Source organism: Monodon monoceros, unplaced genomic scaffold (genome assembly GCF_005190385.1).
Source record: "Monodon monoceros isolate NGI ecotype Baffin Bay Population unplaced genomic scaffold, NGI_Narwhal_1 Super_Scaffold_21, whole genome shotgun sequence".
Taxonomy (NCBI): Eukaryota; Metazoa; Chordata; class Mammalia; order Artiodactyla; family Monodontidae; genus Monodon; species Monodon monoceros.
In genome coordinates, this window is record NW_021703778.1 from 101,215,376 (window position 1) to 101,240,113 (window position 24,738).

Genomic DNA, 24,738 nt, shown 5'->3' on the forward strand with positions numbered 1-24,738 from the left:
TTGGGAGAGGCCAGGGACTGGGAGGTGGTCATAGCTTCAGAGTGGTTTTAATTAGTCATAGCCTTGTTAGAGACCCCACCTCAAAGCTCCCCACAGCCTATCCTGTTTTGCTTGACTTGTGATGGCCTCTGACCACTGGAGTCCCACTTGACCAGCTGTGCCCCCGCCCCATCAGTGGCCTCCAGGCAAGTCTGCATTTGCCCCAGCATACACTGTGCTGTTTCCCCCGCCAGACCTCCAGCCTCTCCACAGCTGCTTACCCTAAAAATCCTTCCACCCAGCCTCAAAGCCATAGCCTCACACCCACAGAGCTCTTGGTATTTTGCAACAATTACCAAAAGTGCACCAGTGTCTCATGGCCATAAATATGGGGAAAACGTGGTAGCCACCAGGGTCCACCGGTGTCCCTGGGAAGCTAGGGAACAGATCCCCATGAGCCCCGCCCCGGCCTTGTTGTAGGAAGGGCTGGAAGCATGCCAGGATCGAGGCAGGCAGAAATTACCGTATCTGGAATGATGTCGGGGACAGAGACTCTCTTTGCCAGCTCAAGCCAAGATAAACAGTAATCCTAAAATCTTAGGGATGATCTCTGTTTCAGAAGTGAGTTTGAGAGCGAGATGTCCTTTAGAACATTCTTAATAACAGAAGGAAGATTCTCCTCTTTAGGTAGTGATATATTTGTATAACAACAGGTACGCCTTCATCCAGTTAATATTAAAAAAATTATAAAGGCAGTACCTGCTCATTAAAAAATATTTTAAAATATTGAAAAGAGGTAACGGACTCTGAAGCAGAAAGTGGACATTTTCTGCCTACCTGCCCTCACCCACCCTCATTTTAAAATCATGCTCTATGTTTTGTTTCGCAGCCTGTGCCCTGCTTCCCGACTTTGAGGAATTGGTCAATCATCTACCTCATTATTTTTCTTGGCCACATAATTTTCCATGGTTTGAGCGCACCATAATTCTGGAGAACATTGTAAGCAAGCACAGCCTTTAGTGTAGCAATTCTGTTTCTAGGAATCTGTCCCACAGAAATACCAGCACCCACTGAGGGGTTGTATTACCTGAGTGTTTGCCAACAGTGAAACATGGGAGATAGTCTGTTAATTTGCAATGTAATTGAGGAGAGACAGGGAGCAAATGCTTTAGGTATGAGAAGCTTGGCTTTGGGGAATCTGCAGGGGAGACAAAGGGCCCTTATCAAATAGAGGACATATGTTTCCTGCTGATAGAAGTCTCCTTTTGGGGGGTCCAAACAGGTGGTATCAGGCTACCTGGACTCCTGAGGTCTAAGCCAATGGAAAGGACACTCCGGACAGTAGACTTTTTCCCCCTAAAAATAGAGGTTAGCAAGGGATTCAGCATTTTGCTCTTAATTTTGGTACAAAACATAGAAAAATCAAGCTAAATTGCACATTTTAAAAAACATAAATATCACAAATGCTGTAATATTCAGAAAAATATGGTATTTAAAAATTCTTACTAATTGTTTGATGTGCAGTTTGTGTGACCTATACCTTGGTGTGACCATCCTAGATGAGGTGACACAGCGGGCAATAGGAATACTTCTGGAGGCCATTTCAACACAGGGACAGCAAGCAATAACTTGACTCTGTGGGGAAGTTACTGCAAGCCACATAAATCTGTCCCATCAACCTGAAATTAATGTGTCTCCAGCCGACCTTCCCCTTAGCCAGGTCCCCCAAATGCCCTTGGCTGTACCAATGTCACCTGACTCAAGGGGAAGTGTGACAGAGGGAAGTGTGAAAGGAAAGACACAGTGGCCTTATCAGCTGGGGTTAAAATATTTTTGCAGATTTTACAAAAACACAGGACTGTGTGAGCACGTGGCCAGGGCCCCTCCCAGGGCCTTGGCAGGGGCCTATGTGAGGGAAGAGCCCAGAAGCCTCAGCTTCCTTAGGGACACGGTGAATGTACGTCTGGGTGTGGGTGCTGGCTGGTAGACTGGGGCAGCCAGCATCTGATGGTTCCCTCAGCCCTCCTTCCCTTGCACTTGGCTTTATAAGTTCACCCTTATACGTCTTAGACATAGTTCCATATTAGGACAAAGAGAGGAACTTAATTCTACCCCCTGCTTCTTCTGAATGACAGTATTCCATTGTGTGAGTCCACATTTAGATTATTTCTGATCTGCCATAACACTGCTGCAAAGAGTATCTTTGCTCATATATATATTTTTAAGCACATGTGAGCGTATATTTGTAAAATACGATCTTAGAGTGTGATTGTTTGGCCACAGAGTATATCCAGTTAAAATATTGCCAATTGGGCTTCCCTGGTTGCGCAGTGGTTGAGAGTCCGCCTGCCGATGCAGGGGACACGGGTTCGTGCCCTGGTCTGGGAAGATCCCACATGCTGCGGAGTGGCTGGGCCTGTGAGCCATGGCCGCTGAGCCTACGTGTCCGGAGCCTGTGCTCCACAACGGGAGAGGCCACAACAGTGAGAGGCCCGCACACCGCAAAAAAAAAAAAAAAAATTGCCAATTGATGGATTTTACCAATTGTTCTCTCTGGGGGTTGTGTGGACATGCCAGCAGGATAAGAGAGTGGCTAACACCGCGTGTTAGCAAACACTGCTGATCCTTGCCACCCTGTATGTGAAAAATGCTGTCTTGCTATAGTTTTAATTTGCATTTCTCTTGTTAAGAGTGAAGAGAAGCATCTTTTTATATGTTTAAGAACCATTTGTATTTCCTCTTTTGTGGACTGTTTATAGTCTTTTCCACTTTTCTGTTGAATTAGTCTTTTTCTTATTGATTTGTGAGAGCTGTTTTAATATTAAGGGAATTAGCTCTTGGTCTGTGATATAATTGACAAATATATTATTCCAGCTTCTCATTTGTCTGTTGATTCTGCTTATGGTGTTTATTTTCCCATGGGAAAAAAATTCTATATTTATGTAAGTGAACATATTAAGCAAGTTTTTAATGACTTCTGCTACGGTGTCATTCTTAGAAAGGCCTGCCTCTCCCAAATATAACAATAAAAAATTCTCCCATGGTTTGTTGTAGTAGTTTCATGATGTCATTTTTAATATTTAAATATTTGATTCTTCAGGAATTTGTTTTGCCATATGGGGTGAAATATGCATATTTTATTTTATCCCAGAAGGCTGTCCCATTGTCTCAAGATTATTTATTGAAAAATACACGGTGTTCTCCACTGACTGAGAGGCTATCTTTGTCATATACTAAATTCCAGTATATGCAGCTGCTCTTCTTTTCTAGGTTTTTAGTCTGTTCCATTGAACAGCTTGTCTTTTCATACACCAGTTACATATAGTCAGTTGCATATAGTAGCTTTGTATATATATATTTTTTTTTTTGCGGTACGCGGGTCTCGCACTGTTGTGGCCTCTCGCGTTGCAGAGCACAGGCTCTGGACGTGCAGGCTCAGCGGCCATGGCTCACGGGCCCAGCCGCTCCGCGGCATCGGCAGGCAGACTCTCAACCACTGCGCCACCAGGGAAGCCCAGCTTTGTATATTTTGATTCGAGACTTCTAGCTTACAGAACTTTTTTCTTTTTTAAAAATATTTATTTATTTATTTGGCCTCACCGGGTCTTAGGTGTGGCATGTGGGATCTTCGTCGTGCCCGCGGGATCTAGCTAACTGACCAGGAATCGAACCCTGGCCCCTTGCATTGGGAGCGGGGAGTCTTAACCACTGGACCACCAGGGAAGTCCCTAGCTTCCAGAACTTTGAGAGAATACATTTCTGTTGTTTTAAGCCTGCAGGTGGTGTAACTTGTAACAGCAGCCCCCCAGAAACTGATGCAGTGACAGACCTGGGGTTTGCATGTTAGTCTTTGTAAGTCCTGTGTTCTGAATAGGAGTGCAAGGTTATTCATCCCTGTTCCTGAGAGAGAAAGTGTTGGTGGGGAGAAGAGTAGGGGAGATTAGTATCATTACAGTTTCCTGACACCTCATCAGCCTGTGGTTGCTAAGAGACGAAGAGGTATGCCGACTATTCTGTGTCCCTTCCAGTCTCCCTCTTCGCTCTTCTCCACCCTGCCCTGTGTCCTGGAGGCTGACCTCAGTGGCTGGCCTTGACCCCACTGCCCTTTGGCTTCTGATGGGGTTTGGCCAGGGCTAGGCACTGACAGGAAGTTGGAAGGCAGCTCCCTCCCACTGGCCCGGCTTGTCAGTGGCTGTGCATCTTTCCCTAAGGCCTTCAACAGCTCCAGCTCTGGCCCATTGGTTGGCTCCAGTAACCACTTCCTCCCTGTTCCCTTTTAGGCTTCCAGGTGTTAACAGCTTCCCCTAAACTAGCCTGAGAGTACTACATCAGTCTCTTATAGGTTTTCCTTAATCCTGCTCACATCCCCATAAAAGATCCATTCTTTTTTTTTTTTTAATTTATTTATTTAATTTATTTATTTTTGGCTGTGTTGGGTCTTTGTTGCAGCGCGCGGGCTTTCTCTAGTTGCGGTGAGTGGGGGCTACTCTCCCACCCTCCACACTGCCTCTTTGAACATAGGGTTAAACCTGAGAGTTTTCAAGATGCCACTGCGCATGGAGTCCACCGTCAGTTGGAAGAGGGCAACAAGACATAAGTGCTTATTCAGGGAAGGAGTAGGGAGCACAGGTACGAGACTCTCATTTGCTTCAGAGGAGAAACTGAGGCACAATAAGGCAATAAGGAAAGAGCTTCTTCTGATAAAGGGAGAACAGCTAGATGTGGGAAGACTGGAGACAGATGGAAGCTCCTCCAGAGGGTCTTCTTCTTCAAGGCGCTATGGAGGGGCAGCACAGGGACACCAGAGTGGGCAGACCTTGGAGCCAGAGGTGACACAGATACCCTTTTCTTTTTCTGGACTTCAATCTATGGAGAAGAAGCAGGAGTGGAGGTGGGTGGCACAAGAGGGGCTGAGTCCAGGCCAGACTAGGACTCAGTGTGAGCCCCTCTCCCCTGCCCCCGTTGGACCCTTTCCTTGCAGTGGGGTGCTCCTGGCTTTCTGCCTGCACCTGCACACAAACATGCCATGGCCCCTGCAGCCCAGATGTGCCAGGGCGGAACGAATTTGAAGTCCACTGCCCTTTGTCCCCATAGGTACACTTGTCCCTGTCAGACAGCAGCTCTGGGTTTGGGTTTGGAAAAGAAAGCTCACCGAGGCCCAGGATGCAGACTCTGCCCTCCACAGAGCCAGGTTCTGTTCAGGCCACAGGGCTGCAAAACGTGTTCTTTGTGCTGGGGATGCCTCCAGGGCAGGGTGTTGGAGGCGGTCCCCCAGTCCAGGGCTGGTGTCTGACCACCGATGCCAAGCAGCGGACTGGCTGTGGGTCGGGGGTTGAGGGAACCCTTATAGGTTGTCACCAACCAGACCCTTACTCCTATCCTAAAGCTTTCCCTCTTGGCTTAGCTCAAACTTGCTCAAAAAGGCTTTCATAAACAACGCAAGTCTGAAAACTCGGGCGCTCTCCCCGCCCCTCCAGCCCTGGGGGCTTCGGGAGGGTCTGGGCAGCCTGCCAGCCCCGGGCTGTCCCCAGACTTGGGGATGGGGAGTGGGGAGGCGGTGCTGTTACCCTCTCCTTCCTGCTCGGTCTCCGGCCCAGAGTTTCCACAGGCCCCAGCCTCCCAGGCTCCCCACCCTGCTCTCCCTTAACCCTTTCCTCAGAGGGAAGGAGGGGCGCAGGTCTCTGTTCTCCAGGGAGGCCTGGGAGGCGTCAGGGTGGGCAGGAGGAACGGAGAGAAAGGCCGGGTCCCTGAAACCATACCCCCCTCCCCCCCACCCGAGTGCCCCTCCTTCCCTTTCCCTCCCACTGGGGAAAGGGGAATGTGGAAGGAGATTAACTTTGACCCCCGGATTCTGGCTCTGGGCCCAAAACTCGAGTGGGAGGCAGAGGTTTCCAAGACCCTCCCCAACCCCATCCCCGCCGCCTCCCTCCTCCTTCCGCGCCCCTTGAAGCTACCCAGCCGACTCAGCTAAAGTTCATCCCGGAGGGGCTGGCGCAGTGGTGAAGGGGGAAGGCTGGGGGCGGTGGGAAGGGAGCCCGACTGGTCCCACCCCCGGCTGTAACGCCTGGCAGGAAGAGATTGTAGCGGGAGCCGCCGCTGAAAGGCTCGGAGCGCTGGAGGAAGGGCGCCCGAGCCGCGGCGGGTGGGTCCGCGAGCCGGGAGGACCCGCGCCAAGGCGGGGGCGCGCCGCCGGGAGGAGGGGGCGTGGCTTAGGCGCCTTCGGCCGGGGGACCCCGGTGGCACTGTCGGCTCCCTCCTTCCTGGGGCGGGCGAGCCAGCCATGCTCCTGTCCGGGGGCGACCCTCCGGCGCAGGAATGGTTCATGGTGCAGACCAAGTCGAAGCCCCGGGTGCAGCGGCAGCGGCTGCAAGTGCAGCGCATCTTCAGGGTCAAGCTGAACGCTTTCCAGAGCCGCCCGGACACCCCCTACTTCTGGCTGCAGCTCGAGGGGCCCAGGGAGAACATGGGCAGAGCCAAGGTAAACAGCTTCTCCCCACCTATCGCTTCCAGCCAGACCCTTCTCTCGCTCCTCGCCCCCCCCCGCCCCCTCAGGGGTCCCCTGAGGTCCCCCGGCCTGGATTCGGCAGTATGGCGGGCAGGTACTGGGCCATCCTCTTGTCTTTCCAGATCTGCAGCCTTGGGCCCTTCCCTCTGGTTCCTTCTTTCTTTTCTGCCCCACCCCTCTCCTGCGTGTCACTTCTGTCCCTCAAGTGCGCTGAGAGAGGCTCGGCGTCGTGTGACCCCCCCGTGAGCCTTCCCTGGCCAGGGCCCCGCACTTACAGCCTGCTCCTCCATCTGGGGAGCAACTTAAGGTCCTGTATTTCTGTAGTCTGGGCAACATACCTCTTTGTTCTCCACCAAGAGCCTGGAAGGCCCAGGTCTTTCTGCCGCCTTTTAAGTCTCCTTAAATCCTGGGCTGCCCCTTGGAGCCTCTGAGAGTGCTGGGACTGGAAGGGCCATTAAAGATGCTTCTAGGTTAATGCGGGCACTTTACAGATGAGGAATTGGGGGCTGGAGAGGGTAAGGGGCCTCCCTGAGCACTCAGGGTCGGGTAGGTGGGGCGTGGCAGGGGCTGGGACCAGAACCCAGGGCTCTGGGCTCCGCACCCCCCACTCTTGATGCTCTAGGCAGCCTCTTGCAGGGGCTCAGAGGTGGGGCTGCAGCGGCCCTGGAAGGCAGCAGCCCTAGGGGATGGGTGGGAATCTGGGAGGAGGGCTGTGGGCTTTCAGATGAAAGGGCTTGCTATGTGGGGCTGGACGCTGGACAGGCCAGGTCACAGTGTGCCTCTATCGCATGTGCCCTGGCTTCTCTCATAAGCTTCTCCTCCGCTTGGGCCTCTCAGGTTCCCTCTGACTCCCCAGTCGTGGCCAAGGTCTCCCTCTTCCCCTAGATTCCCTTATCTTATCATTTCCTGGTAGGAATGCTATAGCCTCCCTCAGCCCCAGACCACCTGCTCCCCCATGCACCCACCCACCCCAACACACACCCCTTCCCTAGCGAGGTCTCTATCAATATCCTAATTTTGGTCAAGGCCATGGGTGGGGGAGGCCCAGAACACGCTGGCCAGTGGGCAGGCAGGCTGGAAAGTTCCTCCCTCAGCCCCTCTGTTAGGCTGCTTCGTCAGCAGTTTTTCCAGTTCTGACAGAGGTACTGGGGGAGGGGAGGGGTTCCTGCCTGGAGAGCAGATGGGCAGGAACCCCTGAGATGGAGACTTTTCAGTAGCTGGCATAGGGTAGGTTAACAAGAGGAGCCTTTGGATTGCTTTGAGTTCTTAATCTTTTTTTTTTAAGTAAGAGTGTTTTTGTTTATTATTTATTTATTTATTTTTGGCTGCATTGGGTCTTCGTTGCTGCACGCGGGCTTTCTCTAGTTGTGGCGAGCGGGGGCTGCTCTTCGTTGTGGTGCACGTACTTCTCACTGCAGTGGCTTCTCTTGTTGAGGAGCACGGGCTCTAGGCATGAGGGCTTCAGTAGTTGTGGCACACAGGCTCAGCAGTTGCGGCGCACGGGCTTAGCTGCTCCGCGGCATGTGGGATCTTCCCGGACCAGGGATTGAACCCATGTGCCCTGCGTTGGCAGGCGGATTCTTAGCCACCGCACCACCAGGGAAGTCCCGGGTTCTTAATCTTTTTGTTAATTTGAAATACACCTGCTCACCCTTTTATGGGACTGGTGCTTTCTGAAGTGTCTAGCTCGCCTGTCCCCCGCTTACATCCTCCATCAGCTTCTCCAGGCTTGGCTACTCCTGCTACCACTGCTGCCTCAGAGTTCCTGGGCCCACCGGCTTTCCCTCACACCTCAGGCCCTGCTAGTGTAACCAGTGGCTTTCTCCATTCCCCTCATCTTTTTTTTTTTTTTGGTACACGGGCCTCTCACTGTTGTGGCCTCTCCCGTTACGGAGCACAGGCTCCGGACGCACAGGCTCAGCGGCCATGGCTCACGGACCCAGCCGCTCTGCGGCATGTGGGATCCTCCCGGACCGGGGCACGAACCCGTGTCCCCCGCATCGGCAGGCGGACTCTCAACCACTGCGCCACCAGGGAAGCCCCATTCCCCCCATCTTATCATCTCTTTCCCCTCTGTCTTCCCCCGGGGAAAAGCATGATTTAAGATGGAAACAACATGAGGGGTTCTGGGTAACTCCCTCCCTTATTGCACAGAATGAGCAGAAAGAAGAGATTTTTGGAGCAGGAGAGCAGGGAAGGTGGGGAGGATAAGGTTTTTTTCCAGAAGTTAGGAGATCTGGGTGCAATTTGCTGTCACCAAGTTACTGCTGGGACAGAGGGTTGTGGTGGAGAGAGTTGGAGGTTGGGGTTTGCTACCTTCTAACTGGCTGACCTCGGTCAAATCATTGACCTTCTCTTAAGCCTATTTCCTCATCTATAAAACAATATGATAATACCCACTTCATGGCACAGTTGTGAGAGTCAATTGAAATAAGGCGTTCTTATGGACTTGCACAAATGTGGAGAGTTACAGAGTAGAGATATCAGTTATTGTTTCTGTAACTAGCTGTATAACTTAGAATGAGCTCTTTTTCCTCTCTGAGTCTCGCTCTCCTTGTTTGCAAAGTGAGAAGCTTGGATTAAATGTTTTCTAAGGCCCAACAATCTGATACAGGAAAATTTCCCATGTATAAGGATGTCCTGTGGTTTCCATGTGGAGGTGCTGTGGCTGACCCCAATCCCAGCTGTAGGGGCACAGAATCACACACCTGGATAATGGCCTAATATACGCAGGCCAGCTGGCAGAGAGGGCTCAGTGAGACTGGAGGTTGTAGGATGGGGAAGGGGTGATGGATGGGGGCGTCTTGTCTGTGAGGGGAGGAGGGGTCAAGAAGGATACAGGCTTCTCTGGAGAAGAGCCTGGGTGTTTTCTACATTATATGCACTGGTTTTCCAGGAAAAACTCTGTAGAACTCGGAAGTGCCTTTAAGTAGTTTTCTTGTGGTGGGATTTAAAAAATAATGAAGACATTGCTGGAAATCACATCCCTAGGCAGAAAAAGAAAGACTGGGGAGGCCTGGCCTTTCTGAGGTGAAATCAGCCTCACCTCAGAGTGGAGAGGAGGGTTTTTACTAATGATCAAAGTTGCCCAGAGACGAGCCCTGCTCAGCTCTTTTGTCCTCCTTGGCAACGATGTAAAGAAGGGTCCGGCGCAGAGGGGACAGGTGACAGCTTGATTCTCCCCTTTTTGGACACGATGGAGGGAGGGAGGTGATGGGGAGCCAGAGGTTGGGGTGGGGAGCTGTGGGACAGGGTGTGGTTTGCTGACTTTGGGCTTTGCTGTCAGGTGGAAGTTGATCTGTCCCTGGCCCACAATGACTGAGCAGTACCATGGAAGCTGGTAGTGGCCAGGGTTGTGCTGGAACCAACTCCTGCTGACCCATCGTTGAAAATTCAGGAAGTTTTTGAGCCAGTGGAGTCCTGTTGGTAGTTCGAAATCAACCATGGAAGGAGTATTTACACCGCAGAAATTGGCAAATGCTACAAATTGGGACCATTTCCCCCATAACTGGATGATTGTTAAACACTTACCAGCATGTCTAATTGTGTTGTGGGCACCTTACACTTGTCCTTTATTTTAAACTTAATTTTTCTTTTTTCAAAATAATACGTAATTTAAAAGTCCAATAATTTTTAAAAAGCTCACAGTATAACACAGTGATTCCTTGCCTTGTCCCTGCCAACTCCCTCTTCAGTGCTCTTCCCCGTAGAAAATATCTGCTCTGGCATTTCTACACCTCCACATTCCTAAAAAAATATGTAGCTACTCTATCTTTTGATGAATCAATTTTAGATATCTTTTTACTTTCTATTAATTATAGATGAGGATTTATCTCCCTTATATTGCCATCCCCTTTTTCTTCCCAGTATAGTTATATTTCATTTTTCTGTTAAATCTGTATTTAGTATTTGCAACATTATGCCCTTGCAAATATCATTTACATCTAAGTGCTGAAGTGTACTATGATTAGTTTTTTTTTTGTTTTTTTTTTTTTTTTGCGGTACGCGGGCCTCTCACCGTTGTGGCCTCTCCTGCTGCAGAGCACAGGCTCCGGACGCGCAGGCTCAGCGGCCATGGCTCACGGGCCCAGCCGCTCTGCGGCACGTGGGATCTTCCCGGACCAGGGCACGAACCCGTGTCCCCCGCATGGGCAGGTGGACCCTCAACCACTGTGCCACCAGGGAAGCCCCTATCATTAGGTTTTCTCCCTTACTTTTCGATTTCCCTGAGGTAAAGAACTCAACTCCTTTCCAGTTTGCTTGTTTTCCTTTGTACCCATTGCTAATTCTTATAACTTTCAGTAGCTTCTCACTACAATTTTCTACAAGGACAATCTATCGATTCAAGATGGTCTGTCAGTTCCAGATTTTTTCCTGGGGGCAGCCTTCTTTCTGTCTGGTCAGGACTGCACAGCTGTCATCCTGAGACTCCCGTTTGCTGTCATTCTTGGCATCCTCTTGCCTTTTTTCCTTGTTAGATACCTCGTTTCCTGGACGCTGTGTCTTTGTCTTGAGTTGGTGGAGCACGTCCTTCAGTAGCGTCACCAAGTTAGAAAGATGGTGCCGAAACAAGCATGTTGATTCTGGAGTCCCACTCTCCAATCTGAACTAGTCGTCCTCTGTGCCTCCTAGAACAGTGCCTGACAGGTAGTAGGTGCTCAGTAGTGTCCATTGAATGGATGAATACATTCTGAGATTTCTCTCCACAATCTTCCTGGAGATTCTCTTTGCTTTTTTTTTATGTTGGGTCTCCTTTCTTGGTTTCTTTTCTTGATTTGCTGGAAAATGCTCTCTAGTAGCTTCCTGAGAAAGGTTTTAATAGGAGGTAAACTCTTGGGCTTGCATCCATGCATATCTACATTGCATATCTGATGGTCACTTGATTGACAATTTGGCTGGTATCAAATTATACATGGAAAATTATTTTCCTTCAGAAATGAGAAGGCATTGGGCTTCCCTGGTGGCGCAGTGGTTGGGCGTCCGCCTGCCGATGCAGGGGACGCGGGTTCGTGCCCCGGTCCGGGAGGGTCCCACGTGCCGCGGAGCGGCTGGGCCCCTGAGCCATGGCCGCTGGGCCTGTGCGTCCGGAGCCTGTGCTCCGCGGCGGGAGGGGCCCCAGCGGTGAGAGGCCCGCGTACCCCCCCCCCCCAAAAAAATGAGAAGGCTTTAACCCATTGACTTCTTGCTTTAGGGATATCTGAAGCTATTCTTGGTCCCTGGTCCTTTGTATGAGAAGTTTTTTTCTCTCTGGAAGTTTGTAGTTTCCCCCACTGCTCTGAGGTGCCCCAGTGAGAGCCCCCTGTGTGAGTACCTGTCTTCATCCATCATCAGTTACTATTGCAGAGTCTCTATATGGGAAGAATGAGTTTCTCTGCACTCAGCACTCACTGTAGACCTCACTACTGGCCTTCCTCTCTTCCTTCATGATTTTTATGGTACCCACACCCTCAGGTATGCTGATCCACCTCTGATCCTAAGACCTTGTCTTTTACTTTCTACAGAACAAACTCCAGTGGGTAGGGAGGTACTTGCTCAGCCTTTGTGTAGAGGGGTGGGTGGGCTCCCAGGTCTCACTGCTCCTCAAACAACTTTATCTTAGTTCACCTTTTAAAAAATATTCTCAATTCCAGAGTTTCTTGGTGCTGCCATTTTTTTGAGCTTTTTGAGTATTCTGCGGTGTAATTTGGGGTGGTCCTGGAAAGCAGACGATGTATAGCAACTGACTTATGAGGAAGGGGAATCCTGAGTCAGGCTCGATCCAGTAGAGCAGTAGTAAACTACCTGGTGGGGCTGTTTTCATTTAACTTACAAGTTGAAAAATGACTTGCGGGACATTGGGCAACATATTTTAACAAATGCACATTCTTCTGTGCTTATTTTGTTCCTGCCTCTTCTCTACTTTTTCTCCTTTTGGAGAAGAAGGTCTGGGTGGGCTTTAAGCAGGAAAATTGCTTCAGATACTTTCTGGATGTAAATGCCTGTTGTTTCCATATCGGTTTTTGCTCTAAAGTATAGACAGCATCATGGTTAAGACCCCAGACTTCGGAGTCAGAGTGCCTAAGTGTCCCAGCCTACGACCTGTGTGACCTCGGACATGTGCCCTCCCTTGCTCACCTAAAATGGGGATAATAGTAATTTCCTTATAGGGCTGAGAGAGGAACCAATGAGCTGACGTATGTAAAGAGCCTGGCACATAGTAAGTATTCAATAAATAGCAGTTCAGATTTATTATTTTGAAAATTATCTCATTTCCAATATATCTTTTTGTTTAAAAATATGGACGGTTAATGGAACAATGAATATTTTAAGGTCTTTGCAGAAGGAGAAAGAAACCACCCACCATCTTCTTCCCGAGCACATCTCTTCATTTTTACATATTGTTTTCATGTAGTTAGAACGTGGGGTGCATGGGGTGGGGGAGTTTGTTCAGGTCTATGAGAGTTATTCCACCTGGTCAGATTCACCCTTGCCAGGCAGTGCAGACCAGCTGAGGTTCTGGGTGGGAGGGGTTGGCTTGGGATGTCTATCAGAGTTTGAGCTGATTTTGGACTGACTGAAAAGGGGTTAGACACGGGCCTAAGTGCCTGGGTGTACCTTAGGCCCTTTGGGGAAGGTGTTGGATGTCCATAGCCTGGCCATGTGGCAGAGATAAGCTTAGGCCTAAGCAGGGAAGGATGGTCTGGGTACCGAGCAGAGGGGCCAGAGCGGTCCTTGGGCTGGCTGCTGGAGATCCAAAATGGAGCATTTGTTCCGTAATGAAACTGTCATGGGGAAGCGGGAAGAGGGATGACTGTCACTGACACAGGCATGAGGAGGGACTTGAGGGCTAATACAGTCATCAAGGGTTGGCTGATTAAGAGGGAGTGCCCATGGTTCCTTGGAGCTCATGGGGTCAGGCTGGTGGAACTCAGCCATAGAGTGGAGGAACTCAACCTCTCCTGTCCCAGTGACTGCTAAAGACTGAGTGTGTGAGCCCTGGAAACACAAGGACCTGGTGCCCAGATGGCCAGAGGCTTCCCTTCTGGTTCAGCCATTGTGCGTATCTGTGGGGATCCCCTGGATACTGGCCCAGCGACTTACCTTTTCCTCTGTCCCCTCCGGGCAACAGAGTTACCATGGTTACAGGTACAGGTTGTGCCGGAGACCTTCTGCAGGGGGATTAACCAGAATCTCAGTGGATTACCCTGGAGTCACTGTGTAGTCAGCCCAAGGACGTGGAAAGAGCTCTGCTTTCAGAGTCAGATGGATGTGGGCTGTGGTCCTTACCCAGTCACCCTCTAGCTGTGTGTCCTTGGGTCAGCAATAGAGCCTTTCTGAGCCTGCAAAATGGGAATAGGCTGTGCCAGGCATAAGCTAAGCACTTCTTTTGTATTATCTCACTGAAGCTTCATAATAGCCTAATGAGGTGGGAACCATTATCCCCATTTTACAGATGAGAAACGTAGGCATAAGGACGGTAGATAACCTGCTCCAGGCCACATAAGCTCCTGGCACGTGGAGGGTACTCAGTAATGTGCCATCCCCCTCCCCCCAGCTATTTCACAATTCTAGAACGCCAGGGTAGGACTGGACCTTAGGAGTATCTAACTTAATCCATCATTTTATAGGTGAGGAGACTGAGGCCCTGAGAAGATGACAAATTTCCCACAGTAACCTTAACCTACTGAGGTCAGGTTGGAACTAGAACCAGGGCCCTTGACTCAAGCCCAGGTGCTCGCCCTCCCTCCGGCCCCCCCCCCCCATCTGTCAGAGCTCCCTGGAAAGAGATGAGTGTGTGAGGAGTCAGGACCAGGGAGAGAGTGTTGGGCCGGGGGTGTCATTTGGCTTATGATGGGCAGGGGCAAGGCATGTGCTTGTGAGGGGAGTGAGTGCCAGTGGCAGGCCCATAACGGCTGGCTTCCTTTGTGCTCTCCCCACTGGCTTCAGGAGTATCTGAAGGGCCTGTGCAGCCCGGAGCTGTGGAAGGAGGTCCGCTACCCGGCGGCCCTGCACTGCGCCTTCCTTGGGGCCCAGGGCCTCTTCTTGGACTGCCTGTGCTGGAGCACGCTGGCCTACCTGGTGCCTGGTCCGCCGGGCTCCCTGATGGTGGGCGGGCTGACCGAGTCTTTCATCATGACCCAGAACTGGCTGGAGGAGCTGGTAGGGCGGCTGCGCTGGGGCCCTGCCCCTCTGCTCACCCCCCGGGGCATCTGGGAAGCCGAGGTGACCCGGGCTTTTGGGGCTCTGGTCTGGATCCGTGGTGACCAGTATGCAGGGGACCTGCTGCAGCTGCCCGCAGCAGTCCAGGAACTGCTGCTGAGCCTGGTGCGGGATGCTGCGGGCAAGGAGGACATCATCCAGTGGCTTGGCTGTATTGGCACCTCCGACTCCCGCTCGGACCCCGAGCTCCTGATCTGCCCAACCCACCAGCAGAAGGAAGGTCCAGCCATGGTGTCCACGGGAGACGGTCCTGGGCCTTTTCTGGAGATGGGGAGCCCAGAAAATTCAAAGAGGTTAACCAGCCTAGGCGCCATGGGGGCCCTCATCCCAGGCAAGAACGCTCAGCTGGAGACAGCAAACCAGCTGGTACGGTAAGTTCTGGAGAATCCGTTTGGCTTCTCTGCCCAACCCCAGGGAAAGAGTTTGGGACCTAACTGGCCTTACCACCTTTCCAACAAACTTGGGTTTCCTCCAGGGTTGGTTCCAACAACCAAGGTGGTACGGACAGTGCTTGTGAGGAAGGGTCAGTACAAGCCAGCAGCAGCCAGGACCCTGCGGACCGCACACAAGCCTCGTCCCAGCAGCGGCAGGCCCGGAGGGGGGAAGACAAGCTCCCTCTCCAGCCTCCAGTATCAGCCCTGAGTGTGTGCTCGCCCTGGAAGTCCTGGATCCCGGGGCCAGCCTTCGGGCCCTTGTGGCCGGGGACTATTGCTGCAACCTTCTGGAGGATCAATGAATTGCATTCTCTCCACCTGGCCTGGCTCCTGTCCCAGGCTTGCTTCAGTTTCCCTTTCTGGCAGAGGCCACTGGGCCCCATTCAGTTCAAGCTGCCAGGGCAGAATCCTTTGCCCTTAAATCTGGGATGGAAACAGAAGGAGCTGGTTCCTTTGCCCAGTGTGGAAAGCCCAGATTGTAGACCAGATGGGGGGCCAGGAGGAGAGGCAGCCCTACAGAATTGCCCAAGGCCAGAGACCCCTAAAAAAGTCATGAGTTTATTGGTGGTCTCAGGAGGCTCAGGGGTAACGGACAAGGCTAGCCCAGGACTTCCACAGATAGGGCCACCTTTGACCTCTACACCCCAACTCCAAGCTGGAAGTGAGCCGGGGGATCGAGGAAATATGCAGCGGGATTGTAAGGAACCCGAAGAGAGGCCGTTTCCAGGGCCCTCCACAGGGCAAGGGGTGCCTACTGCTCAGGGGAGGCCCGCCACTCAAGGGGGGCTGACAGCTCCTTCAGGACCTGAACCTCAAACAGTGCCTGAAACTCTCAAAGTGCCCATGGCTGCAGCAGTGCCCACAGCTCAACCCCCACCCACAAATCCCGTGCTGCCTGAAGCCCCCAAAGTGCCTGAAACCCAGATTATGCCGGCAGTCCATGAAGAACCTGCAGCCCCCAAAGTGCCTTTGGCTCCCACAAAGCCAGCAGCTCAAGTGGTGCCCACAGCACAAAAGGCAGCTGTGGGTGAACTGGCACCAGCAGCTCAAATGGGGCCTGCAGCTCCCAAAACTCCCACAACTCAGAAAAGGCATGCAGCAAAAACATCACCTGCGGGTCCCCAAACACCCAGAGCCCAGACTGGGACTACAGCTATAACAGGGTCTACAGCTCCCAAAACTTGCCGAGCTCTGAAAATGCCTGCAGCTCAGAAGGCACCCACAGACCCAGGGCCAGCCCCGGATGCAACCAAATTCCCAAGTGAGGGCCAGCCTTCGTCGAGGGGCAGTGCTTCCTTCCTGAAGGGCCAGGGGGAAGCTGGAAGGCAGGGGCCCCAGTCCAGTGGCACTTTGGCTCCCAGTAGTAAGCGCCAACCTCAGGTGGAGGGACTCCTAGGGGCTTGGGAGGGGGTTCCGAGGCAGCCGCCTCGCCACCCACAGGCGAACAGCACAGTAACCAGCTTCCAGAGGTACCACGAGGCCCTGAATACACCCTTTGAGCTGAACCTGTCAGAAGAACCCGGGAACCAGGGGTTGAGGCGAGTGGTCATTGACGGCAGCAGCGTGGCCATGGTGTGAGTAGCCACGGACCTGGGGTGGGCTGGGGATGCTGGGGAGCTCGGGCAGGGTGTCCCTGGGGTGATAGACTGTGGGCGTCTTTTCTTGACCTCTGTATACAGGTGACATGGGGTTCAAATGGGGGAAAGATGGTAGGGAAGTGGTACATGTTGAGGGGCTACTGCATGCTGGGTGGTGTTCATGGAATCATCCCAGCAGCCTTCAAAAGTAGGTTTCTGTTCTCCTTCCCTCATAGAAGCAGAAACAGCCTCAGAGAAGCGATTAATCTTGACCAAGGTCCCAGAGCCAGTAAGGGGCCCAGCTGGCCTTTGGGTTCAGATCTGCTCTTCCCATTTCAGCCTGCCTCACATAGCATGGGGTCTGTCAACCTCAGGCCAGTTTTCAAATGTTTAGCCCAACCCTTAAGGTCCAGCACTGATCTCCCCTGTGAAGCTTTTCCCAACCATGCCAACTCTCAGAGATCACTCTCTCTGCACAGCACTTACTGCTGTATACGTGCTAGCAGAAATGCATGCAGGATGGCTTCATTTGCCCACACAGCGGAATAGTTATCTGTGCTGAGCACACCCCCAGCACACAGCTGGTCAGCAAATGTTTGTTTGCTTCCAGTCCTAAACTGAGCTCTTCTCCTTCCTTTTGCCCTGGAGGCCCCTACACACACACACACACGCACACACACACACGCACACAGCAGGTGAGTGGACCCAGTAGGTGCTCACTGTTTGATGATGGTGAGAGGGGAGGGGGCATTGTTGGTGCCGTGGTGCTGATGCCTTAGCATTGCCAGATGTGCTGCCCTAGGCTGGCTCTGAGGGAGGGGTAGAGAGGCAGGGCCATTCCTAGGGCAGAAAATTGCTACCTCACTAATTCCCCCCATCTCCCCACCCGCCACCCCCCAACCCCAGGCATGGCCTCCAGCACTTCTTCTCCTGCCGGGGCATTGCCATGGCAGTGCAGTACTTCTGGAACCGGGGACACCGAGAGGTCACTGTGTTTGTACCCACCTGGCAGCTTAAGAAGAACCGGAGGGTGAGAGGTGAGCTGTCCCCAGCTGCCCAGCCCCTCCAGTGGGCTTACTCTCTATGCCTTACTTTTCCTTGCCTTTCTGGCCCCACCATGGCCTTTTCCACTTAGCCCTTCCTCTGACCATCGCTGTCTTCTGCCTTTCACCTCCAGAGAGCCACTTTCTGACGAAGCTACACTCCCTCAAGATGCTTTCAATCACCCCCTCTCAGCTCGAGAACGGCAAGAAGATCACTACCTACGATTATAGGTGTGCTGGCCTGCAGGCCTTCTCTTGTGGGGCCCTGGGGCTTGGGCTGGGCTGGTGTGTCAGGTGGAGTCTTGCCGCATTTGCTCTGGGGAGATGGAAGCAAATAAGTCAGAGGGTCATGTCAGAGAGGGTGGTGTGGTGCACCGGCCCTCTGTAGGCAGAGGGAGAGACACAGAGAGGAGAGGGCTCCAAGGTCGGCTCTATTCAAACCCAAGAGGTGTTCCTGAATTTGGGACTCTGCAGCCCAATTTACCTGAGCTAAGAGGCTTTCTCCCCCATGAAGTATGGGGTGCTCTGCTTTCTTTGGATGGGACTAGCCCAGGTGACTCCTGGCGCTTCAAGCGAGCTGCTTCCCCCAGCAGCTGATTTAGGTGCCAGTTTGGGTTGAAGCTCAGGTTTTCTCAAGGAATTTCTGCAGTCTTTTCCTCCCACCAGCCCTGGCCCTGGGAGGAGGTATGTGTGTGGCTGTATGTGACTGGAGCCCTGGCTGGGCTCTGAAAATGGAGTCAGATTGGCCCTGTCTCCTAGCTAAAGCCTGAATGCCTCCCTACTTGCCAGTCCTCAGCACCCACTCCCCAGCGTGGCTGCAGGACCAGTGTTCATACGGGTGCCTGTGATGCTGCCTCTGATGGGGCCGAGAAGGCCCTGTCCAGGTCACTGACCCTGGGCTGGACTCGATGTCCAGCAGGCCAGGTCTTGCCTCCACTTGGGCACCTCCCATGCCAGGCAGAGAGAAGTTCTGTTCCTCCCCAAGACCTGGCGCCCACTCAGCCTTCAAGCCTGGGAAGGTCTGGGCAGGGCAGCTCAGGCATCCTTCCTTCAAGAGCTGGCCCCCCTGGGTAAGGTCTTTAAGTGCCTTTAAATTCAGGCCTGGGTTTGAGGGAAGGTAGCTTTCCTGCAGAAGGCCCCTCTGCTGGTCACTTGTGGAATTGCATGCTCGTGGCTGCCAGAATGGCACTCCGCAGGGAATGCCGAGAAGTGGGTGGCCTTTGCTTTCTTTCCTGGTCACAGCCCTCTTTCGAGAAGTGATCCTTGGAAAAATGGATTTGTTTATTCAGGTATGTGTTTTTATACGTGTATACACATATCCTTATGTATGTATGTGTGTCTTGGCATGTACCTGAATGTTGTGCATTGGTGAAGAGTAACCATGGAATGCTTGATACACGCTGTGTGGCAGGCACTGAACTAGACACTTCAGTGTCTAGTGTATTGTCTCATTCAGTTGAATCCTCACAGCAATAGAGGGTAGGTATTTTATGTTAGTTTGACAGATGTGGAAACCGAAGAATTAAAAATGCATGTATGGATGTGGACAAGTGCATGGCTTTCTGTGTGCGTGTCTGAGCCTGTGTATGTGAATGCCTATGTGTAAAATAGGGGTCTGTGTTTGCATATACAGTTGGGGGATGTGCATCCCAGTTCACCCTCCCAGGGGCGAGTGGACATCCCAGTCGGCTGCATAGACGAGGATGGGCTCTTGAGTCTTGGCTCCCCGGCTATCAAGGGCAGCGTTTTTGTCCAACACACCTCAATAGGAAGCTGCAAGTTCATTTTCTCAGAGGACTGGGGAGGTGAGGGTCTGGGTACTGGGTCGTTAGCGACTTCCCCTCTCCCTGCAGGTTCATGGTAAAGCTGGCGGAAGAGACAGATGGCATCATCGTCACCAACGAGCAGCTCCACGTCCTGATGAATAATTCCAAGAAACTTATGGTCAAAGATCGGTGAGGCAGCTCCCAGGGGATTGGGCTGTTCCCTCCCCTCGGGTGCTGGGCAGTCCCTGGCAGGAGGGGTTTGGGCAGGGGGAAGGGCCTTGGAGCAGTGCTCATCCGCACCTGCTGGGAGGAGATGTGGGTCTCAGCCCCCGTGGAGCTACCAGGTGGCAGTGGGGTGTGGGTGGGTCAAGGGCCCCTCTGTGACGTTTCCTCCTCCATCCCGGGTCCAGCCTGCTGCCCTTCACTTTTGCGGGGAATCTCTTCATGGTGCCCGACGATCCTCTGGGCCGTGATGGCCCCACCCTGGATGAGTTTCTGAAGAAGCCAAACAGGTAATGGGCCAGGCACCCCCCTCCACACCCCGCCTCCCAGCCGCTCCTGGGGCTGACTGGAAGCTTCCCCTTGGTGCTAGCCAACGTTTACCTAGTGCTTAATAGTGAGCAGAGTGATTTGAGTTTTTCAGGTCTTTGTACTTCCACCCACATCTGCACATCCATAAACCACTTACAATATGGTTTTACAGTTTCACAGTCGTGCACACATGCTTCAATACTATGTGTAACATTCCACAACTGGCATTTGTCGCCATGTTTTATTGTTTTTCCCAGATGTATGCCATGTTAGTTCCTGTGGCTGGCTTTAATGTCCATGCTCTGTTCCATTATGTGAGTACCCAACAGGTTTATGGGGTCTTTTGTGGAGGGCCGTTCGACAGTTTCCATGTTATGCTGTTGGTACCAGTGCTGTGGTGAACCGCCTTGTTCTTGTTTCATTGTGTGCAGGGGGAGCTGTGTCTGGAGTATATACCAAGCAGAACTTTTTCCACATTTCTTACCCACTTTGATCCTCACAGCTCGAGTTAGACATACGTGACCACTGTCCTCGTTTTACAAATGAGGAATCTGAGACTCAAGTACTTTCCCAAGGTCATTGTGCTGCTGCCGGCAGAACTGATTTGCAGTAACTCAGTTCCTCTGGCTTCCACCCACTCTGAGCCGCCTTGCTGCTCACCTCCCAGTTCCCTGGGCCCGGCAGGGACCTTCTGGGCAGGGCACTGCTTCCCGGGCCAGGTCCCCCAGTCCCATTTCTCCAGTTTGAAGAAAAGTGATGTGGCCGAGGTTTGTGTTCTGTGCGCTCCCAAGCCCCATGTCAAGCCTCCTTCCCTCTCTTGACCTCCCCCGGCTGGCTCATCCTGGAGTCCGATTGGAAGTACCAGTCATCTAATTCTTATCAAACCATTGGCTTAAAACTGGTTGGACATGTCACTTGGTCAATGAGGTTTTGATTGGATAAGCCTTCAAAGCCCAGATGAACCTCTAACACTGCCGTCCGGCACATGCTGGGAGTGGAGGGAATATCTGCGGGAAGGTCCTCTCTGAGGCTGTGCCGTGTTGGAGGCGGGCCCTCGGCCCAGCCTCAGGGAAACTCAGCAATGGGGTGAGGCCCTGTGGGCTTCCACAGATGTGGTTTCGCCTTGGATGGCCTCTCGGGGCGGGCTGTCCCCCACCTCCTCCATCGGACTCCTCTGTCCTGCTGTTTTGGTGTAGGTTGGACACTGACATTGGCAACTTCCTGAAGGTGTGGAAGGCCCTTCCTCCCAGCTCTGCCAGTGTCTCTGAGCTGAGTGAGGAGGCTGACCCTGGGCCCCCGGAGAGCCTGCAGAATGTGGAGGAAGTCAGGGAGGAGAAGGAGGAGAGGCAGGGAGAAGAGCAGGAGATGCAGAAGCCGGCCGAGAAGGAGGAGGACCTGGACTCTTCACTGATGTCCGTGTTCAGGGCTGAGTGCTCTTCCCTCTCAGAGGAAATACTCCGGTGCCTCAGCCTGCACGGCCCCCAGGATGAAGCCCTCGACATCGATCTCCTGCCGGCGGTACCTTCTCCCTCCCTGGGCATCCCCTGGGATGGGAAGGCTCCCTGCCAGCAGGTTCTTGCCCAGCTGGCCCAGCTCACCATCCCCAGCAACTTCACCGCGCTCTCCTTCTTCGTGGGATTCATGGACTCCCACCGGGATGTCATCCCTGACTATGAAGCCCTTGTGGGGCCCCTGCACGGGCTCCTCAAGCAGAAGCCAGACTGGCAGTGGGACTGGGAGCATGAGAAGGCCTTTCTGGCCCTGAAGCGAGGTCTGGTGTCTGCCCTCTGCCTGACGGCCCCCAACCCCCAGCTGCCCTTCCGCCTGGAGGTGACGGTGAGCCAAGTGGCCCTGACGGCTGTTGTGTACCAGGAGCGCTCAGGGAGAAAGCACCCCGTAGCCTATACCTCGAAACCCCTCCTCCCCGACGAGGAGAGTGAGGGCCCGCAGTCAGGGGGAGACAGTCCCTATGCCATGGCCTGGGCCCTCAAGCATTTTTCCCGCTGCATTGGAGACACCCCAGTGGTCCTGGGCCTTTCCTATGCCTCCCGGACCACTGTGGACCCTGCGGCAGGGGACGGCCACAGGGTTGCCAAAGCATGGTTGATCAGATGGTCCCTCTTGGTACAGGACAAGGGCAAGAGAGCACTGGAATTGACCCTCCTCCAGGGCCTGCTGGGGGAAAACCGGCTGCTGACTCCTGCGGCTTCCATGCCTCGCTTTTTCCAGGTTCTGCCTCCTTTCTCCGACCTGTCCACTTTTGTCTGCATCCATATGTCGGGGTATTGCTTTTACCGGGAGGATGAGTGGTGTGCTGGCTTCGGTCTCTATGTTCTATCTCCCACCAGCCCCCCTGTCTCCCTTTCCTTCTCTTGCTCCCCTTACACCCCAACCTATGCCCACCTGGCGGCCGTGGCCTGTGGCCTGGAGCGCTTTGGCCAGTCCCACCTGCCCGTGGTTTTCCTCACGCACTGCAACTGGATCTTCAGCCTCCTCTGGGAGCTCCTTCCCCTCTGGAGGGCTCGGGGCTTCCTCTCCTCCGACGGGGCTCCGCTACCTCACCCAAGCCTGCTCTCCTACATCATAGCCCTCACCTCCGGCCTCTCATCCCTTCCGTTTATCTACCGAACCTCCTACCGGGGCTCCCTGTTTGCTGTGACGGTGGACACCCTGGCCAAGCAGGGGGCCCAGGGGGGCGGCCAGTGGTGGAATTTGCCAAACGATGTGCCAGTCCCTGTGGTGTCTCCCCGTACCACGGGCAAGAGGCCCAACTTGCTGGCATTACAGCTGAGCGACGGCACCCTGGCTGATACAATTGCCAAGCTGCAGGCCGGGCAGAAATTATCCAGCTCCTCACCCTTCAGTTCTGCCTTTAACTCCCTCAGCCTCGACAAAGAGAGCGGCCTGCTTATGTTCAAGGGAGACAAGAGGCCCCGGGTCTGGGTAGTCCCGAGGCAGCTCCGGAGGGATCTGATTTTTGCTGTGCACGACCTCCCCATGGGGGCCCACCAGAGGCCCGAGGAGACCTACAAGAAGCTGCGGTTGCTGGGATGGTGGCCGGGCATGCAGGAGCACGTGAGAGATTACTGTAGGAGCTGCTTGTTCTGTATCCCCCGGAATCTCATAGGCAGTGAGTTGAAGGTTATTGAGTCCCTGTGGCCCCTCAGGTCCACCGCCCCCTGGTCCAACCTGCAGATAGAGGTGGTGGGCCCAGTCACTGTCAGCGAGGAGGGCCACAAGCACGTGCTGATTGTGGCTGACCCCAACACCAGGTGGGTAGAGGCATTCCCGCTGAAGCCCTACACACACGTGGCTGTGGCCCAGGTGCTGCTTCAGCACTTGTTCGCGAGGTGGGGTGTTCCGGTGAGGCTGGAGGCCGCCCAGGGCCCCCAGTTTGCCCGCCATGTCCTGGTAAGCTGTGGGCTGGCCCTGGGAGCCCAGGTGGCCTCCTTGAGTAGGGACCTCCAGTTCCCCTGCCTGACGAGCTCCGGGGCCTACTGGGAATTCAAGAGGGCCCTCAAGGAGTTCATCTTCCTGCATGGCAAGAAGTGGGCGGCTTCCCTGCCCTTGCTGCACTTGGCCTTCAGGGCCTCCTGCAGCCAGGCCACGCCGTTCCAGATCCTGACGGGGGGCGAGGAGAGGCTGACCGAGCCCCTGTGGTGGGAGATGAGCAGTGCAAACATCGAAGGGCTCAAGATGGATGTCTTCCTGCTACAGCTGATGGGGGAGCTGCTGGAGCTCCACTGGAGGGTGGCTGAGAAGACGAGTGAAAAGGCTGAGAATAGGCGTTTCAAGCGGGAGAGCCAGGAGAAGGAGTGGAATGTGGGTGACCAGGTCCTCTTGCTGTCCCTCCCCAGGAACGGCAGCAGTGCCAAGTGGGTGGGTCCCTTCTATATCGGGGACCGGCTGAGCTTGTCCCTCTACAGGGTCTGGGGCTTCCCCACCCCAGAGAAGCTTGGGTGCATCTATCCTAGCAGTCTGATGAAGACCTTTGCCAAGAGTGGCACCCCGCTGTCCTTCAAGGTCTTGGAGCAGTGAGCTGGAGCTGTGGGGGAGTCCCCCGCCCCAGGGTCCTGGGCTTCTGCTGCTAGGCCTCCCCTTAACCCCAGCAATGCTCTCACAGCCCCCTGGGGGCCCTTCATTGTGCCTTTTGTAGAGAAGTTACTTCATAAAGCTTTGCTGAACTGCCTTGAACTGGGGACCAGCGTCCCTATGGAAACATGCCCAGTATGGGGTATTGGGAGAATCTGCTAAAGGCTGTCAGATGTGGGCCTCTGACAGTTTTACCCTGGCAGGTATCCCTTCCTGGGGCAGGCCAGGTTCAATGTCTCTCCCCAAGTGAAAGTGTACATATACACACGTAGCCCAGAATCTTATTTCTGGCTGTCTTTACCATGAAACAGTGTGGCTCTGGACCTCAGAATCAAAACCACATTCCCCTCTCAAACAGAAACCTCGATTGTGGGCTCCTCCCCCGATTGTTGTCCCTGACTGGGGACCCTTTGCCCTTGAATCTGTCACAGCTGACCCAAATCCATGCGGGCTGTGGAGAGGCAGCCCGTCCCTTATCTCCTGGTTCACTTTCTCAGGCCAGGCTAGGCCTGCCCAGCTGTTAAGGAAAGGCTGGCAGTCCTGGGCCTCGAGGCTCGGAACTGGGGTGGGAGGACGGCCGGCCAGCCATCCTGTAGGTGCATCCTGCCCGTC

At 53.6% G+C, this 24,738-nt stretch overlaps 1 protein-coding gene across 1 annotated transcript; it reads left to right on the top strand.

Annotated features, from left to right (window-relative positions):
* The first annotated feature begins 6,259 nt into the window (after positions 1 to 6,259).
* Positions 6,260 to 24,738, top strand: NYNRIN (NYN domain and retroviral integrase containing). The gene is made up of 8 exons (XM_029239510.1): positions 6,260 to 6,457; positions 14,411 to 15,054; positions 15,159 to 16,691; positions 17,601 to 17,731; positions 17,872 to 17,968; positions 19,591 to 19,692; positions 19,914 to 20,015; positions 21,231 to 24,738. Exons 1-8 carry the CDS (start codon positions 6,260 to 6,262, stop codon positions 24,070 to 24,072), a joined length of 5,649 nt encoding a protein of 1,882 aa, XP_029095343.1. The 3' UTR covers positions 24,073 to 24,738.

Bases quoted from the DNA above. Each gene is read 5' to 3' on its own strand.
- NYNRIN (XM_029239510.1), top strand. From the start codon at position 6,260: ATGCTCCTGTCCGGGGGCGACCCTCCGGCGCAGGAATGGTTCATGGTG. The intron at 6,458-14,410 runs GTAAACAGCTTC...CACTGGCTTCAG, and splicing joins AGAACATGGGCAGAGCCAAG to GAGTATCTGAAGGGCCTGTG. The intron at 17,732-17,871 runs GTGAGCTGTCCC...TTTCACCTCCAG, and splicing joins GAAGAACCGGAGGGTGAGAG to AGAGCCACTTTCTGACGAAG.